The 17,701-nt window shown below is 49.8% G+C and overlaps 1 protein-coding gene across 1 annotated transcript; it reads left to right on the top strand.

Annotated features, from left to right (window-relative positions):
• Nucleotides 1-12,617: 12,617 nt before the first annotated feature.
• Nucleotides 12,618-14,390, top strand: FOXD3 (forkhead box D3). Its single transcript, XM_060276846.1, has one exon. The coding sequence runs from the start codon at nucleotides 12,714-12,716 to the stop codon at nucleotides 13,620-13,622; it is 909 nt and encodes a 302-aa protein (XP_060132829.1). The 5' UTR covers nucleotides 12,618-12,713; the 3' UTR covers nucleotides 13,623-14,390.
• The last annotated feature ends 3,311 nt before the right edge of the window (nucleotides 14,391-17,701 follow it).

Below are 17,701 nucleotides of genomic sequence, written 5' to 3'. Positions count from 1 at the left end.
TGCAATGCAGAAATCACAGCGATTTTCCTTCCGCCCCGGGCGAGGTGAGCTGGGAACGGCTGTCCCCAAGGTCTATCCGTAGTTGTCCCCGGCGGCACCCCTTAAAAACAGGACTGGGTAATGGACTCCGGTTGCCTTTGCTTCTTTTCGTCCTCCTTGCTTTATATTTCAGGGGAAATAGTGCGAATCTGGTTAGTTTTAGGATCAGAAGCAGCAAGATCAGGGTGGGGCGCTTAGGAACAAGTCCCATTGGGTCTTACTACTGAGCAAATAAGCTTTGGGGTCAGAGGGTGAAGAGACAGGAGAAAAATAACGGGGAGGGGCCAGGCCCGCCCAAGCATATCCTAATAGCCCAGGTTAATTAGTCTGGGATATAACGGCCACGCCCACTTCTTTTTACGCATAACCAGAAGCGCGTTTTAGAATCCCACTCACCCACGAATGACCGAGCTCGAAAAGAGTGGAAAGGGATGGATGGACTGGCCTGTGGTTTTAGCACATTTTAGGCTCTTGAGTGCAAGCTGGACAGCTAAGACTAGTAAATGATCCTGAGCAGAATCCCAAACGAAGAGGCATTAATCCTGGATGGAGTCAAAATAAAGTCACACGGGGACATGGGTCTTCACACACACACACACACACACACACACACACACACAGGCGACAGGCAGTGGCGCCATCACGGCAGGACTTTGGAGCAGAAATCTGGGGCAGAATGAGCAGAAGGACCCTCATTTTTTGAAGGGAAATAATACGCGTCGCCATCTAAACAGAGAGGACGAGGCTTAAAAAGTAGCGCATTCAATCCAGTGTCTAAAATTACCAACTGCACCAACTGGAATAAAGAAAGAAAACTTCTCTCTCTCTCTCGCTTTCTCTCTCTCTTTAAAAAAAAAAATCTATTATACACTTGAAAGAAAATGCTGACAACTTTTCTACGTTATAAGAAAAAACGTGATGAATCCTGCAATGTATGGGAAAGAGAACCTAAAGAGCTATGAAGACATAGTCATAGGCCTTCCTCCAGTTCAGAAGAAAGTTGCGTTGGGAGCCACTGGAATATCTATCTATGAATCAATCAATCATCTATCATCAATAGTAGCAGCAGGTGTGCTTGGCATTCCCACAATGCCCGGGCCTTCCAACGAAATCGTTTTGCGAAGTTGTCCTGTCAACGGAACCGAACCTCCTGGAGTCACGGCGGAGCTGCCCGGTGGAGAGTGTTTCCCTGCTGCGGCGAGGACGCTTGCCTCCGGTGCTGCCTCCTGGTATTAGGACAGAGAAAAACAGCCACTCGTGAGATGCACAGCCACCGATTTCCCCCTTTCAGCAGTATAACCTGATACGATTCGCGGGAGAAATAGGAAGGAAGGGGCGGGGAAGGTGAAGTTTTGCCACCCTCGTTTCCAAAACTGAAAGTTGGTTTCTGTTTTTTGTTTGTTTTGTTTGCAGGACTCGGATTCTGCCTCCCAGAACGGTTTCTGTGTGAAGGATCGCAGAAACAACCTATCTGGCACTGCCCAGATTTTTATGCTCGAAAAGTTATTTTATTTTATTTTTTTCGTTATGTACAAAGAAACCACCCTCCAAGCTCATTTCCTCCCATTGTTTTAGAGGGGGTCCGCCGCGCATCTTCTGCCTAAATTAGCGTTGCAATAATTGCAAGCAAAGGAATTGGAGCAACCGTGAGTGTTTCAGAAAAGAAAACGCTGCTTGTCAACCTACTGAATTCTTCCTTTCCTTTCAGAGATAGCCAAGCAGTTTATTGTGATTCCCCCCCCCCACAAAAAAGTGAAGTCTACAATGCGCAGAGGGGGAAACCCACCTGCCTAACCTCCATCCGTCCTCACAAAAAGCACCCAAAGTGACCAGGCAGTGACGTTTTATAATCCTCGCCTTGCAGAAGGGATTAAAAAAAAAAGGAATCAGACCCTGCTTCCCACAAATGACATTTCAATAGGATTGCAGAACCAACCCTATCCAAGGCGTGCAAAATGGGGAAATAACCCATCCCCTGCAGTCTCTTTTTAATCGCGGTGATACCACGTGGATAAGGTCTCGCTTTTATAACATAACATTTAAGGGCGCCTTCGGTTCTATAGTCACAGTTACTAATCCTGATTTAAAACCTCCAGTTCTCCCATAAACACCCATGGAAAGGGGAGGAATTAAATCCCAGCTTTTCACCACGCTCTTAACACCGTAAAGCTGGATCGTGGTGGTGGCTTACAAGAGACAACAATTCGGGGCAAGAGCTGCCCGCTACGATTAGTCTCCTTCGACGTATTGCTGCTATTGCCTTGCGTAAAAATTTGCTATCCTACTTCATTTGGAAACGATTACCAAGGAAAAGCTATGGGCCGCCTTTCCCCAGGAGTGAATTTAGGGCTCTGGGTGTTGGTCTAAAGAATTAATCAATCAGCCTAAATTTAAACAAGGGGAATGGGGTCACTCTAAAAATAACCCAGCAGCTGCCCCTAATCCTTAACCTCCTCTTAACCGGGGAGAAAACAGGTTCTCCAAAGTTTAGCTCCAAAATAAAAGGAGGAGGGGTACGGATCAATGCGCACAGCCGTGAACTCGGTTGGACAGGCTCCCGGGAGGAAATGGAGGGTCGCTCGCCGCCTCGCCCACCTGCTCGTTTGGGGACTTTCAGAAAAACACAGCTTGAAATGGAGCAGCTCGGAAGGAAAGTTTGAGAGTGCTCGTTTTGGATACTCAGCTCCCTTGGGTGTCATAGAAATCAAATGGGCATCGACTTTCCGAGCAAGTGTTATGTTTAGGATCGGGGTAGGAGGTTCAGCGAGAAGCATTAACAGCACGATCCCATGCGTGTCTGCCCAAGAGGTTAGTCTCATTGAAGTTCAAGGAGTCTGATTCCAAGGCAAGGGCTGCAGGATGGAATCTAGCGCAGAATATCGAGAAGAGAATTTGGCATCGACCTGACCTTATTCAGAGTGCTAAACTGAGCAGAGGGATGGGATTCTCCGAGATATTGGGGGGGGGAATAGACCAACAAGGTCAAAATAAATAAAAGCCTGACACACACACACACACACACCCCCATGGACGAGCCGTTTCATTAAATGGCTCAAACGCGGGGAACGTTTTAGGGATATGGAGCAGTCGACGGTTAGGGACAATAAACTTGAACCTCGCTCTTCTGGCCCCGTTCGCCCCAACCTGCTCTAGTACGTTAAACTGGAAGGGGGGGGAGGTCGCAAAGACTGAACAACAACAATAGGATCGCCTATTAAAAGAAAGGGGGGAGAGGAACAGCCCTCCACATAGAAAAACTAGCATATCAAGGATCAAGCGAGCCTTGAGCCCTTCTTGACACATACTGGTCTTCTCTTTTTCAGGGCGGACCACGAGGGTTTGATCAGGCCAGCCCCGATCTTCAGCCTGAATTGAGAGTGCCGGACAGGGGTTTAAAACCTCGCCCGGAAGCCATGGTGAGCTTTAAGTCCCGCCTTAGGGGACGCCTGATCTAGAAGAGCGACGATGGAAGATCAGATCACACACAGAAACGCACATCCCGAATACACATCCTCTCTAATCCGTTTACAAATCTAGAGTAATTATAATTAACGAATTATCATCATAATAATCATTATTGTGCATTTGTAGAGAGGCTTTAGTGTGGAAGCACTGTGCGTACATTATCTTGTTATTTAATCTTACAGCAGCAACAACCCTGCAAAGTAGGCCGGTATTATTATCATCTTCATATCGCAGAGGGTGGAGACAGAGGTTTTTCCACATCCCTAAAGCCCTGCCTGGGATGTGGGTGACGCTGTGGGTTAAACCACAGAGCCTAGGACTTGCCGATTAGAAGGTCGCCATTCAAATTCCCGCGACTGGGTGAGCTCCTATTGCTCGGTCCCAGCCCCTGCCAACCTAGCAGTTGGAAAGCACATCAAAGTGCAAGCAGATAAATAGGTACCGCTCAGGAGGGAAGGTAAACGGCCTTTCAGTGCGCTGCTCTGGTTCGCCAGTAGCCACTTAATCATGCTGGCCACATGACACAGAAGCTGTTCGCAGGCTTCCTCTGCCAGTAAAGCGAGATGAGCGCTGCAATCCCAGAGTCGTCCGGGACTGGACCTAATGGTCAGGGGCCCCTTTACCTTTAAAGCCCTCGCCTGAACTCATGGCAAAGGCAAATTGGAATCCGGGACTTCTAGACCAGTAATGCCAAGCACGCTTATTAGGGGTTAAACTCCTTTGAAGAAAGGGGTTTATTATTTATGTGCAATCATGAACGGGATTGTAATGTCAGCCTCTGACATTAGTGTGCCAGGCACACTTGCCCTGAGGTAGGCTTACTTGCGAGTAAAGGTGTCCGGGTTTGCGCTGTTGTGCTCCGTTCCTAAGCATACAAGAATAACAGCTCAGTCTTAAGAGTGCAGCAAGACCTGCTGAATTCATTGGCGGCTACTCCCAGGTAGGTAGGGTTAGGATTGTAGCCTTGGTCCCTAAAACAGCGATCCTGTACCTGGGAAGTAAACCCCACTGAAACAAAATGAATTTACATACATAATATTACGCTGGGAGGACCTGTTTGTGGTTAGATCAAGACCTGGGAGACCCGCTCAGCCATGAAGCACACGGGGTAACCTCAGCCTGACCTGCCTCACGGTGTTGTCGCGAGGACAAAATGTGGAGGCGGGAAAACCCTGTAAGTGGCCTTGAAATCCTTGGAGGAAAGGCGGAATTCAAATGCAAAAGTATGCTCCGCTAGCCACAAAATAGAACCAGGAATGGAAAGAAGCTTCTCTAAGCCTCGCTGTTGAGAACACTGCAAGGGGCACTATCCTGGTTCTTTGGTTAGCATCTCTGTCGGTGCCACAAACGCTTAGTCATCTGATTTCTGCTATATCTAAGTCTGGGAGGGTCAGATAACTCGGACTACGAGAAAGAGAGAGAAAATAACTTTTCCAAAGCCATGCAGGGAACTTGGCGGCTGAAGGTGGAGGCTGAATTTGAACCTGGGACTGACTTCCAGTCAGTTTGAGGGTTAATTCATCAGGGGACAAGTTCAAGGCTGCACCCATCTCTGGTAGATGGAGGGCGGGGGGGGGGAGAGAGACGACGACGACACACAGACACAACCCTTTTCAAAACATATATATATTTGCCCATCTCCATCTTTCCTTCCTGGTCGTTGCGCGTTTGGTTGGGTTTCAGATGTTTGTTTGTTTGCGTTTCCGCGGTTCCCTGCTTCTTGAGTGTTACCCTGGCCGGCTTTTCCGCGTGTGTGAAAGGGGGCTTTGTAAAACGGGACAGATAAAAATGAGCCACAGCATATTGTTTGACAGAGTGATCCAAGATGATGAAGCGCCTTCTCCGAGGGAGGGGGCGCGGGTGTCGCGAAAAAGGAGAATCCCTAAAAAACAGACCGAAGCGCTCTTTCTTCGCTTTGTGACCGGAGGGGATCTGCGGGGGGAGAGAGAGAGAGAGAGAGAGAGAGAGAGAGAGAGAGAGAGAGAGAGAGAGAGGAGTCGGCGCAGGATCACGTCCAACCCGCTCCTTTCAAAGGGGGAAGTCATTTGTTTTGTTATCGAGACAGCGCTGGCCTGGGATTCTCCTGCGTCCTCCTCTCTCTCTCTCTCTCTCTCTCTCTCTCTCTCTCTCTCTCCCCCCCCCCCTTCCCCTCCCCTTTTTTCTGACGGCGGATGAAAAGAACAATTTTCGAGAGAAAGGCCCGTTTTGATTAAATCTGACATGCTGCTGATAACTCCATGCTAATGTGAAATAATTAACATAATAGCCATAATTAAAAGCACGCTAACAATGCCATAAATTTATCACACAATTTTACTAGCTTTCTGCCCTTAACTGCTCTCTCATCGTTAATTAAACGTGTTGCCTTTTGCAGAATGGATGTTTGTACATTTCCAGGACAAATACATCCAGTTTTGGAAACAGGACTCGCTCTTTTGGTTTTTTGCTGCTTTCTTCTTCTTTTTTGGCCTTTTCGTGAATTTGCTTTTTATTATTAATATTATTATCTTGATTCTATGGAACATTATCTATCATCTATCTATATATGAATGAAAGAGAGAGAGAGAGGTGTTGAGATGAAAGTGTTGTTTTGTTCCCTTTTGTTCTAAAACCTGCTTATGGTTGGGTCCACCACACCAAGTTGTGGCTGCAGGGAGACGCGGATGGAGGAGCCTCGCTTGGATCCAGACGGCGCTTTTTAGGGGCGCCTCCATCACCTCCTCTCCCAGCCCGCCCCGGCCTTGCAAGAAACCTGGGGAAAGTGGCGTCAAAAACATGGTCCAAGGGCGATTCCCCGCCGCCTCCCGCCCTCCAAATCCGGGCCAATTCCGACGCAGCCACCAAAGATTTCAGCCCAGAACAGAACCTCTGGTCCTTTCCGATTTCTACTCTCAATTTCCCCTCCATCTCCGATTGGTCGACATGCTTCTTTGGAAACAAGTGGAAATATGTGTCCATTTTTATTTTAAAGTACTCCCCTCTTCTGTTTTCCTTGCCATTGTTTTTAAAAGCCCAGTAGGTACATCCTTCTTATAAACCCCACCAGTCACCCGATAATGCAGGTCAGGGGTGTATATACCTAATTAATGAAAGTAATTGGGTTAAGGAGAGGAAAGAGGACACCTTGGGTCCCTCCTTTCCCTTAAAAAGATTAGAGAGAGGATCTGAGTCCAGCGTTGCGATTCGCTCTAGTTCCACCCCCCCCCCCGGCCACCTCCAGTCCCACCTGGTCTCCGGATTCATCTTTAACTCGCTTCCCTGGCCAGATACTCTCTCGCTTTGGTCGCATTAGAAGCGAAGGGGACGGGAATTAAATTCTCCTCTCCATCATAAGTTGCTTCTCTCTCTTCTCCACCCCCCCCCCCGCCCCGCAACCTCGGCTCCCGGCTTTGATGCTGGTTATGTCTCTATCTGACTCCTTATCGATCTAGGCTGTACAGTTTCCTTGCCTCTCGTTGCTAAATCTTTTGTGTGCGTATATATCACATGCACACAACCTCTTCTACTTCTTGTAGCTCAAGTAAGGTCAACAGCTCTTCTTCACCCAACCACAATATATATGGTAGACGATAGATAGATAGATAGATAGATAGATAGATAGATAGATAGATAGATAGATAGATAGATAGAGATAGATAGAGAGGCTGGGGGCAGCCACCCTAAACGCTTCCAAATTGGGTGCCTCTCAGTACCCCCACACACACCTCCTGTGAAAGTTTGCTTATTATTATAAAAGGTTTTCTCTCCCCCCCCCGCGCCACTCCCTCCCTGCCTCTCGCCCCCTCCTGCCCGCCCGACATCCCAGCTCAGCTTAGCGCTGATGATTGAAGACGTGTGGGTTTTAAGAGCAAACTTCAATTAGGCTTAAAACAGGATTTACTTAACACCCGAGCACTGTCAGATGGACTGGCCCGCTGCAGAGGCGCTTTCTCGACGGTGACCTTCCTTTTTCTCTGCTCCCCTCCCCACACACCTCAAAACCCACCCATCCCATATCACCCATTTCCACCCCCACTCCACCCAATATATTTGGACGCAGCCTTATTGGGGTAGCGGGGGTGGGGGTGCTGTTTTAGGGTTCTGCTTTCTAAAGCAATACTTTTCATTTTTAAAAAAAAAAATTGTTTTGTTTTGTCATGCTGGACAAGGATGGCAAGACAGCCCCCAACGTGGCCACCATATTCAGAATGACCCGTAGTCCGGATGACAAATCCTTTCCACTCCGCCTCCCCCCCCCCCCGCAAACCCCACAGTCATTTAATAGAAATGAATGGCAAAAGGAGATTGGGACGACAGCGGCCAGCCTTCCCGCTCAGAGCTCCCTTCAACGCGAAAGGGAGACCCAAACTTTCTGTCCAAAAGAGGGGGGTTTTCTTTTCTTTTCTTCCCTCCCCCGCTCCTCCTCCTCCTCTCTTTTCTTGCGCCTTCTCCCCCCCCCCTCCGCATCAGATGGTAACACTGATTGAACAAGAGATTAGCACAATAGATCTCTAATCGAGGGGAAACGTTTCTTTTCACGCTAAGCACCGTAATTAATGGTATGAATCAATTAATTTGACTTTTATTGTGTCGAAAGGAAAAAAAGCGCAACAAATGAAAGCGAGGCTTTTTAGCGTGGGTTATGGCGCATTTTGTTTTCTTCCATTCTCCCTCCCCGTTTACATTTCCCTGAGAGATTTCGGGGAGTGAGGATCTCTCCCGGAGATCTCCAGCTCAGTGGGGTAATCCTGACTCTGGGCAGAGCTCAGCCAAAGGGACAACTTTTATTTTAAAGACCCCAGGAAGAAGGAGGAGGAGGACGAGGAGATCCTACTTAGGAGTTCATTATTCCTTTCTTTAAAAGGAATCCTGTTGTGTGGATCGCAGATGCTATAAAATAAATGGGCTGCACTCTTCCTAACTCCAACTCCTCGCAGAAAAAAGGAAGAGTTTATGGACCGGATTGACAACATTAAAATTGGGATCATTTGAAGGAAACATTTTTTTTAAAAAAAACCCGAAAATCAGTAGAAGCGAATGTCATCCTCACCAAAAGAAAAGGGATACGCGGAATTGGGCGAAGCACGGCGGATTTTCACGCACACACCCCTTCATGGATTTCTTCCAAGCAGGCATCTCATTACCTCGCCGCCCTGATCAACACCTCAGCGAAAAGATAACATTTCTCCACTGCTTTTGATCGATACTTAGAAATACACTAACGTCCAGTCCTTTTTCCCCACCGCGACCCAGAGAGCAAGTTCGTACTTGAGTTCTCTTTACTGTATTAAAAAGAAGTAAAAGCACGTGATGAGGGCTTGTGGGTTGGGTGCTGGCTTATTTTAGAGGAGTTTCTTTTAAATCCTTTCCTTTACAGAAATTGGGGGGGGCGATTTGAGGGGGGGGGAATAAAACAAAATAAAATAAACCCAGACGCAAGCAATGTTTTCTGAAGGACCCTCCAGCTCGGCTTCATTTTACCTTCGTGTTCATTTAGCAGATCAAGTTACGCTGGAAAAAAGGAGAGAGAGAGAGAGAGAGAGAGAGAGAGAGAGAGAGAGAGAGAGAGAGAGAGACCTTCCAGGCGGCCGAGGAAAAGCCCCACCTCCCCGCAAGCCAAGAGCTCAGCAGTTTCGAAAACTTCGAATTGCCCCCGTTTCCCGAATAGGTGAAACAGCGAACGCCTATCCCCTCTCGTGTGAACCATAGCTGCCAAGTTTTCCCTTTTCTCGCGAGGAAGCCTATTCAGCATAATGGAAAATCCCTGAAAAAAAGGGATAACTTGGCAGCTATGGTGTGAACAAACAATTCAGAGGCAACATACACACAGAAAATTAGATTTACTCCTAAGGCTTCCCCCCCCTCTCTCCTGCCCGGTTTCTTTGGGTTTAGTAGAGGAGGGAGACGGAATAAATCAATCATGTATTTTCCCAGTGCCACGCGTGTAATATTCGCCCCTCGATCTCTTTATTCCCCAGTTTAGTTCCCCATCGCGACACCCTCGCCTTAGCACCTTCCCCGTGTCCTTACAAAGACTGACCCACATTTTATATATATATTGCTGGGGTGGAAATCGCTTGGTTTGTCTGCAAAATAATATTCATATACATTTTATATATATTCATATACATTATGTATATAGTTATAACTATATAGCTATAGTTATCTATCTATCTATCTATCTATCTATCTATCTATCTATCTATCTATCTATCATCTATCTATCTATCTATCTATCTATCTATCTATCTATCTATCTATCTATCATCTATCTCTATCATCTATGTATCTAAATTAAATCTGTGTCTGTATTTCGCTTTCTGGTTTATTTGGAAATCTTTGAAGACTGTCCTTCCCCCCCCCCCTCATCCAATTCCCTTTTTTGTGACGATTGTTGGTGTTTGTTATCCACATCGCCTCCCAACTAACAGGCGATTATTGCAACAATACACAGGATGAACAAACACAAAACAAAGCCACCCACGGAGCGGGCTGTTTCCTACCTAAACCCGAAGTTATTGCTCTCCATTGACATCGGTGACACAAGAAAAGGAAATAGGAATTTGCAACAAACTTTGACGACTCCCTCTCCCTCTCCCCAGCCTTTCTGCTTTCTTGGGAGAAATCCCACCTTGATCGGAGCTGAATGGAGCTTTTTCATTCGCACACAGCTTCCCCCCCCCGCCGCCTACCCCATTTCCTACTTTTGCATATGCTAACGCACCATCCTTTCTACGTCGTTAACACCTCGCCAAAATAATACCAGTCACAACAAAGCCACCAGCTAAAGATTTCTGCATTTACAGGTTTTTTCTTGGTTTTTTGTGTGTGGTGCGTGTTTTGTTTTTGTTTCTGTTTGTTTTTGTTGTTATTTTACGTCTTTTTTGCTTTATTTCTTCTCTGCAACTGACCTAATAGATTAATCAATAGCTATTTTCTTTATCTTCGGCTCCCAGCTGATGCTGCCGTTGTTTGGGAAGCTGAGGGAGGAAGGGGAGGAAATAAAACCCATGGGGGGTTGTGATTTTCACAGACCAAAAGTAGTTCTGGTGGTGGTGGTTGGTGTGTGTGTGTGTGCGCGCGCGCGTGTTCTCAAAATAAATTAAAATAAATTAGTAAACCAGTGGCTGGTCTTTGGTCCTGGCGATGATCCCTTCAGAATTTTGTCCCGGCCTGTTTAGCACAGCTGAAGATTCCTTCCCCCTTTTGTTATCTTACATTATCTTATTTACTTTGAGAGAAAGAGCATGGACTTTTTAAAAAGAGCAACTCCTTCGCCGTTCGCAAAATTTCAGCCTTTTAATTTTTATTCTATTGATAGATGCGTAGATGGAATAATTTTAGCGCTCCTTTCGTTCCCAACAGAAGAAAGTTGCCGGACGTGATTGTTAAAATGAAGGCAGTGCAAAGAGGGGGCTTGTGAGTGTCTCTGTGTGTTTTTCACGTGGCAAAGGTGCTTTCTCTTTTTCTCTCTTTCTCCCCCCCCCCTCCCGCCACCACCAGAGCCTCCCTGAAGGGGCTGCACTGATAACTCGGCTGCGATCGAGAGGGCGCGAGAGCCGCTGTTGTCCCTTTGTTGACAATTCCGCGCAACAACTTGAGTTTTGCCTGGCTTGCCAGCGGGGCTGCACTGACGTCAGGGAACCACGTGGCCCCGCCTCCTAGTATATCTTGCACGAGAAAAGTAATCTATCAGGCGAGCCTTTTTCAAAAGGGACTTTCAAAGTAGCCAACGACCCTTCCTCCTCACGCCCGTCGCTTCCCCCGCCCTCCTTCCTTCCTTCCCTCTCTCTTGGCTGCAAATACACCACCTCTTCCCCCCCCCCGCAACACCACCACCCTAAACCTTTAGAGGGAGGGGGCAAGAAAAGAAGGAGTGAAAGGGCAGGAAAGAGAGAGGGAGAAACATCCTTAAAAAGAGGAGAGAGAGGTGGAGAGGAAAGGAGGTGTATATTGAAAAGTAGGGGGTTATAGTCAAAGCCTGGAGCCGTGGCTAGAGCTTCCCAGCCCCGCGATGGGGAGAGCGGCTCGACAGGGATCTAACCTGCAGCGCCGCCGGCACTTCCGATGACTTGCGAGCAGGAGCAGATCGCGCGATCCCTCCGGCCGGGGACAACCTCGCCGCCCGGGCGCTCCGATGCGCGCTCTCCTGCCGCCTGCGGAGACGATTCCCCGACGAGAAAGAAGCCCTGAAGTGATCCCAGCCCGGAAGAGGAGCCAGGCCAGGAGTTGGAGCGGAGAGCAGCTTCAGCCGCCTTCCTCCTCCTCCTCCCCTCCCACCCGACGCCACCCCCTCCTCACCGTCCTCGCCTCCTCCTCTTCCTCGCCGCCGCCGCCCCGTCGCTGCTGCCGTCGCTGTCCTTTACGGAGGGGCTGGTGGGGGAGTCCCTCGCTGCCGCCGCAGCCGCTAACAGCATTATCCTGATCCTTGATCGGAGAGAAACAGGGAGACGCGGCTGAGCGATCCCTCGGAGAGGACTTGGAGCTGTTCCCAGATGCCTGCCCAGGGAGAAGAAGGCGCCGAGGCCGGCAGCTAGAGGAGGAGGAAGAAGAGGAGGAGGAAGAAGAAGGAGGGGGGAGGAGCAGGAGAGAGGGGGGAGCCTTTTCCTCTGCCAGCTCCGCTACCTGTTGGAGACGGATCTTCGAAGGAGGGGGACTGGATTGGCTCCCGGGTGCCTGGCTGGCCCCCACCCTACCTCGTTTTGTTTTGTTTAAAAAATATTACTAGCAGTATTACTCGCGATATTATTTTTATTAATCCCCGCTATCCGTCTCCTGCCACCCTCCCGCCAGCGGTGATGACCCTGTCCGGCAGCCTGAGCTCCAGCGACATGTCCGGCCAGGCTGTGCTGACGGCCGAAGATGTGGACATCGACGTGGTGGGCGAGGGAGACGAGGGAATGGAGGAAGGAGGAGGCGGCGGGGCCAGCGACGCAGAGGCCGGCTGCAGCCCCAGCGCACTGGCCGCGTCATCGGGCTTGCCCGTCCAGCTGGTCCTCGACGAGGCGGCCGCTGCAGAGCTGCTGCTGGCCAAAGAGGCAGCGGAGACGACGACGACCAGCGGCAGCAGCAACGGCGGCAGCCCCGTCGAAGAGAAGCTGGCCGGCGAGGAGGGAGCGCCGTCGGGGGGAGCGCCGTCGGTGGCCTCGGCCGCTGCTGCTGCCTCCAGCGGCGGCAAGCCCAAGAGCAGCTTAGTGAAGCCTCCGTACTCGTACATCGCCCTCATCACCATGGCCATCCTGCAGAGCCCGCAGAAGAAGCTGACGCTGAGCGGCATCTGCGAGTTCATCAGCAACCGCTTCCCCTACTACCGGGAGAAGTTCCCCGCGTGGCAGAACTCCATCCGGCACAACCTGTCGCTCAACGACTGCTTCGTCAAGATCCCCCGCGAGCCGGGCAACCCGGGCAAGGGCAACTACTGGACGCTGGACCCGCAGTCCGAGGACATGTTTGACAACGGCTCGTTCCTGCGCCGGAGGAAGCGCTTCAAGCGGCACCAGCAGGAGCAGCTGCGCGAACAGACAGCGCTCATGATGCACAGCTTCGGCGCTTACAGCCTGGCCGCCGCCGCCGCCTCGGCCGCCGCCGCCGGGCCCTACGGCAGAGCCTATGGCCTGCCCCACGGCGCCTACCCGCACCCGGCCGCCGCCCTGCAGTACCCTTACATCCCCCCCGTCGGGCCCATGCTGCCTCCCGCCGTGCCGCTGCTGCCGTCCAGCGAGCTCAGCCGGAAAGCCTTCAACTCCCAGCTTAGCCCCAGCCTGCAGATCCAACTCAGTGGACTCAGCGCTGCCGGATCCGCAGCCGCCGCCGCAGCCGCTGCAGCCGCCGCCGCAGCCGCGGCCGCATCGTCGGGGGTGAAAGCCGAGCCCAGCAGTCGGCCGTCGTTCAGCATCGAGAACATAATCGGCTGCGTCGGCGGGCCGGCCGCTACGTCGTCGGCCGCCAGCGCGCAGACTTTCCTCCGGCCGCCGGTCACCGTGCAGTCCGGCCTCCTGGCGCACCAGCCGCTCTCGCTGGCGCGGAGCACGGCGGCCATCGCACCTATCCTCAGCGTGCCCACGAACATTATCTCGGGACAGTTCTTACAGCCCGCCGCCTCTGCCGCGACCGTGCAGGCGAAGTGGCCGGCGCAGTAGGCTCGACGGGGCCCCCGCGGGATGCTTCCCCTCTCGCGCTCCTGCTCTTAGTACGGTTCTTGGTTTTTTTATAATAAGAAACGGTCGTAAAGATTTTCTACCCGACGTCGCCGGAGAGAGCAGAGACTACGAAGAAGAACGGAACACGGCAAAGTCCACGGACTTCTTGGGACTCCAGTCGCTTGCTCCTGGACGGCGCCCTCTTGGAGGCCGAACCGTTGCACGGACGCTTCTCCAGCGCTTAAAAAATCTCGCGCTCCCGCTCACACGTACAAAAAGGAATGCTGTGTCTGTCTGTGCAGGTAAAAAAAAAGCCCAACGCTCAAAAACTCCACGGCAAAGTACAGTATTTGTACATATTTGTATTCAGGCGAAAGCGGGAGGCAAAAAAACTGGCTTCCCTTTTGCGGTTTTTATTTTTTTAAAAAGGAGCCACATTTGTGGGGGAAATAAAGGAAACGCGCGCTCGCACGCAAAGGATTGGGAGCCCCGAACTTTCACTTTTGTTGAAGGTTCTTATTCTCCTCGGTCGTTTCCTTCGGCAGGGGAAAAATAAGCCCGAACACACACCTGAATAATGAGGGGAGGCATTTTGATTTTGGATAGGAGAAAAAGAAAAGAACAAAAAGAAATCGAGCAAAAAATGAAATACTGTAGGGGAATTCCCCTATCGTTCCATTATAGAAGTCTGTTTATATATGAATGAATATATGTATTCTAAATGTTATCCCTTCCTGTTGTACACAGCTTTGTAAATAAATTTTTAAAACGGTGCTTTTGGTTGTTGACTTCCTACTTATGGGAGCGTGTGAAATCACTCGAGGCAGAGGGGATGCCGTGGAAAAACAATTTCGCGGCGCCAGGTAGGAAGTCGAGGACCTCAGGTGGGAGAAGATTCAGTTTAAATCGCTGGGATTCGCTTCCCCGCAAAGGTGGGCATTCCGATGCCTTAAAACGGAATAGGAGGAGGGTAGTTATCATAGATTCCACGAAAAATATCGCCCTTAACATTTTTAAAATAATGATGATGATGATGATGGAAAACATATAAAGCCAACTTCCCATTTAAATACCTGCAAAATTACGCACTGCGAGTTTTAATTTCGCAAATGATCTTATATACAGATTTTAAGATCTCAGGTTACTGGAAATGCCTTCGTTAATAAAGCAAGCCGGACCAGGGTTGTTCGCTGAGGCCAAATTGTTTCTCGGTGGTGGTGGTAAAAGGACAACAACCCCCCCCCCCTCCACAAAGCTATAGGAGAGGAAATCGAATCAGCAGTAACAAATATTAAATTAAGTTTTCCATTCTCATCCAATAACCGGCTAACTTTAATTCTCCGCCAAGGTTCCTTTTCATTACCCAAATAATGCATTTCCTCCCGCTTTTACAGCAGAGGAAAAGGCGTCAGGCTTCCCACCTGCTCGACGCTGAAGGTGTGGGTCGCTTTGTGCGATGTCTGGGAATAAACCTGGGGTTTAAGTCCAGGTTTTCGAACTGAAGGCTTGGAACGGTTTTTGCCCCCCCCCCCCTCCTGAAATAGAAGCAAAGGTATAGGTCACAACCCAGAATCTGGCATCAAAGGGCACCCACCTTTGTGAATGAAACCTCCTCTTTTAACAAACAGCTACGCGGTGAGGTTGCGGCGCGATGGAAAAAAGAAGGTGTGCGTTACAAACCGATCATCGACGAAAAAAAAATGTATTGAAGCAGGAAATCGTGCCTTTTTACTGTGTCCAATCGGGTAAAGACGTCTCTATAGCTATTCCTATATATCAGTAGCCTTGTAGATAGAGATTTGTGACTAGAGAAATGGGGATATTTGGGGTCATATTTTAAGTCACGGAAGGGCCTGGCGAGGTGGTGGGGAGGGGAGCCATTTGACTCAATGGGCGCCTTTCCCCTTGACTTTCTGAGAGTGCAGATCCCACCCTAAGGCGTGATATAACCATTTTGGAGCTGACTTGTTTGCATTCTGAAAGAAAGGGTAGGAAATTTGGGTATATAACTGATATCTCTATCTATCTATGTATTATATATACATGGCAGTGGAAGTGCAAATGATCCCTCCTTCTTTGGAACAAAACATTCGCTTTGTCAGTTGAGGGAAGGCAAGGATTTTGTTCTGCTCTGTCCCTGGTCAGGAACGGGCCTTGCTCGGTTTCCTTTAACGCAGGCAAGAGGCTGGATACTCGCCTGGACGCGCCTTTAAGAAGGGCTGCTGTCCTTGCCTGGTGCACAATTTGTTTTCCAGATAAACCATAAATATTATTCCACCCTAAGTAAACATTTAGACCTCGGGATATGTGGACGAAAATAAAGTAAGCTGCCTGGTGACGTGGGGCGGCGGGGAGGAGGCGGAGAGCGAGTGCTTGAACTTTATAAATAAGGACCTGCTAATCATTTGACACTCCGAGGCAAACAGGCAGCTCATCCAAGCGGGCGATTAGGTATCAGCCGCTTTTTCAAGCAGGTCCCTACATGGAAGCACCGTGTGTGTGTGTGTGTGTGTGTGTGTGTGGCCACGGGCCGCCGTGGCCTCCCATTTTCGCTCCCTTCTGCCCCCCCCTTACCAAAATATTTCTCTCTCTCTCTCCCCCTCTCTCATTCCCCTCTTTCCCTTTAAAAAAAATCTCTCTGTCTGTCTCTCTTTTCCTTTTATTTTATTTTTTCTTCCAAGGCCAGAGAAACGGATTTAACTTGCTCGGTGCGCTGCTGCTGCTTCTCCTCCTCCTGCCTCTATAAAAGTCACAAGTTGTTTCACAGTTGTGTCTGGCTAATCGGTTTTTACACAAACAGCAAATGGTCCGTGGGTTGTGCAAAACCCCGGTCTATATTTAGCTGATACCCCTGGGAAAAGAGGAAGGGGGCTCTTCTTGAATTCACGGGCCGGCTCGCCGTTGCTGCTGAGCCAGGCCTTCGCCATGACATTGGATAACAGAGGGCTCATTCCAGCCCTGATCCTTTGTTACTTATAAAATTACTCCCTTCATATTTCCGCGCATAGCTCCAATACCTCGCGGCCCTTGCGGAGGGGACGCTGTGTGTGTGTGTGTGTGTGTGTGTGTGTGTGTGTGTGTGTGTGTGTGTTGAGGGTCACCAGAAGCCTTTTGGTTTAAAGTGGAATAAGATCCACGCAACGCAACATACCCAAAGGCGTCCCCGGGAATCATCCGGAGGTAGAAGAGAAGGAGGGAGGCAAGGGAAAGAGAGCCGTCAGCTTTCTGCCCAATTGGCTCCGCTTGACAGAAAGGAAAGGGGGGAGGAAAACCTCGAGACTTTTCTGCTTGGACCTGCGTGCAAGAGAATATATAGGGCAGGATAATCTGGAAGGACATTGCTGCTTGGGTACCAGGGACCAAGGTGTAGAGTTATGGGAATTTCCAGTTTCAACAGAAATTATAAAACAGCGCGTGTGAGCAATATATTTCTCTCTGTTTTTCTCCTTCTGCGTGTATCAGAGCAGCTTCTTGATCCGAGCAGGAAGGATCGGGGATCCAGATCGAGGCGCTTCTCCTTCTTAAGGGATCCCCGCTCTCTGACCAGCTCAGAGGTGGATCCTTTGAGTTAAATTGAATCCTTCTCCACGGCGTTAGGTTGTGTCCAAGCTTCTGGGAATAGTTAAGCGCTCGGTATTTGCATTCACAAACCTAAAAAAACCCCAATGGCTGGTGCCTGTGCTGTGCTGAAGGCCACAGGAAAGCGCATTTGGAATTATTATTGTTAGGCATAAGGAGCTGTGGAGAGAGAGAGAGAGAGAGAGAGAGAGAGAGGGAGGGAGGGAGGGAGGGAGGGAGGGAGGGAGGGAGGGAGGGAGGGAGGGAAGAGGGCGGCCATTGATGTTAACGGGCGGCAGGAATCCGGGGGAAAAGTCCGAAGAGGCCGGCAGGTGAAGCTCGACTCTGGAAGAATGACAACCTTGTAGTGGCGGAGTGACGCCTCTAGGGGGCTTTTGTCGTGCGCAGAGTTCTCCTGCTCTCTTGGATCGTTGCCTTCCAGAAAACTGGGACAGAAAGAAGCGTGCCTCATTTTATCCTTGAATCTTGGGCTGGGGCGTCGTCAGATCATGGCAAGAGGA

The sequence above is a fragment of the Zootoca vivipara genome, chromosome 7 (genome assembly GCF_963506605.1).
Source record: "Zootoca vivipara chromosome 7, rZooViv1.1, whole genome shotgun sequence".
Classification (NCBI taxonomy): domain Eukaryota; kingdom Metazoa; phylum Chordata; class Lepidosauria; order Squamata; family Lacertidae; genus Zootoca; species Zootoca vivipara.
Note: the sequence above shows the minus strand (reverse complement) of the source record. Positions and strands in the feature narration are given on the sequence as shown.

What these genes read in the sequence shown, in the direction of transcription:
- FOXD3 (XM_060276846.1), top strand. Translation starts at nt 12,714, where the DNA reads ATGGCCATCCTGCAGAGCCCGCAGAAGAAGCTGACGCTGAGCGGCATC.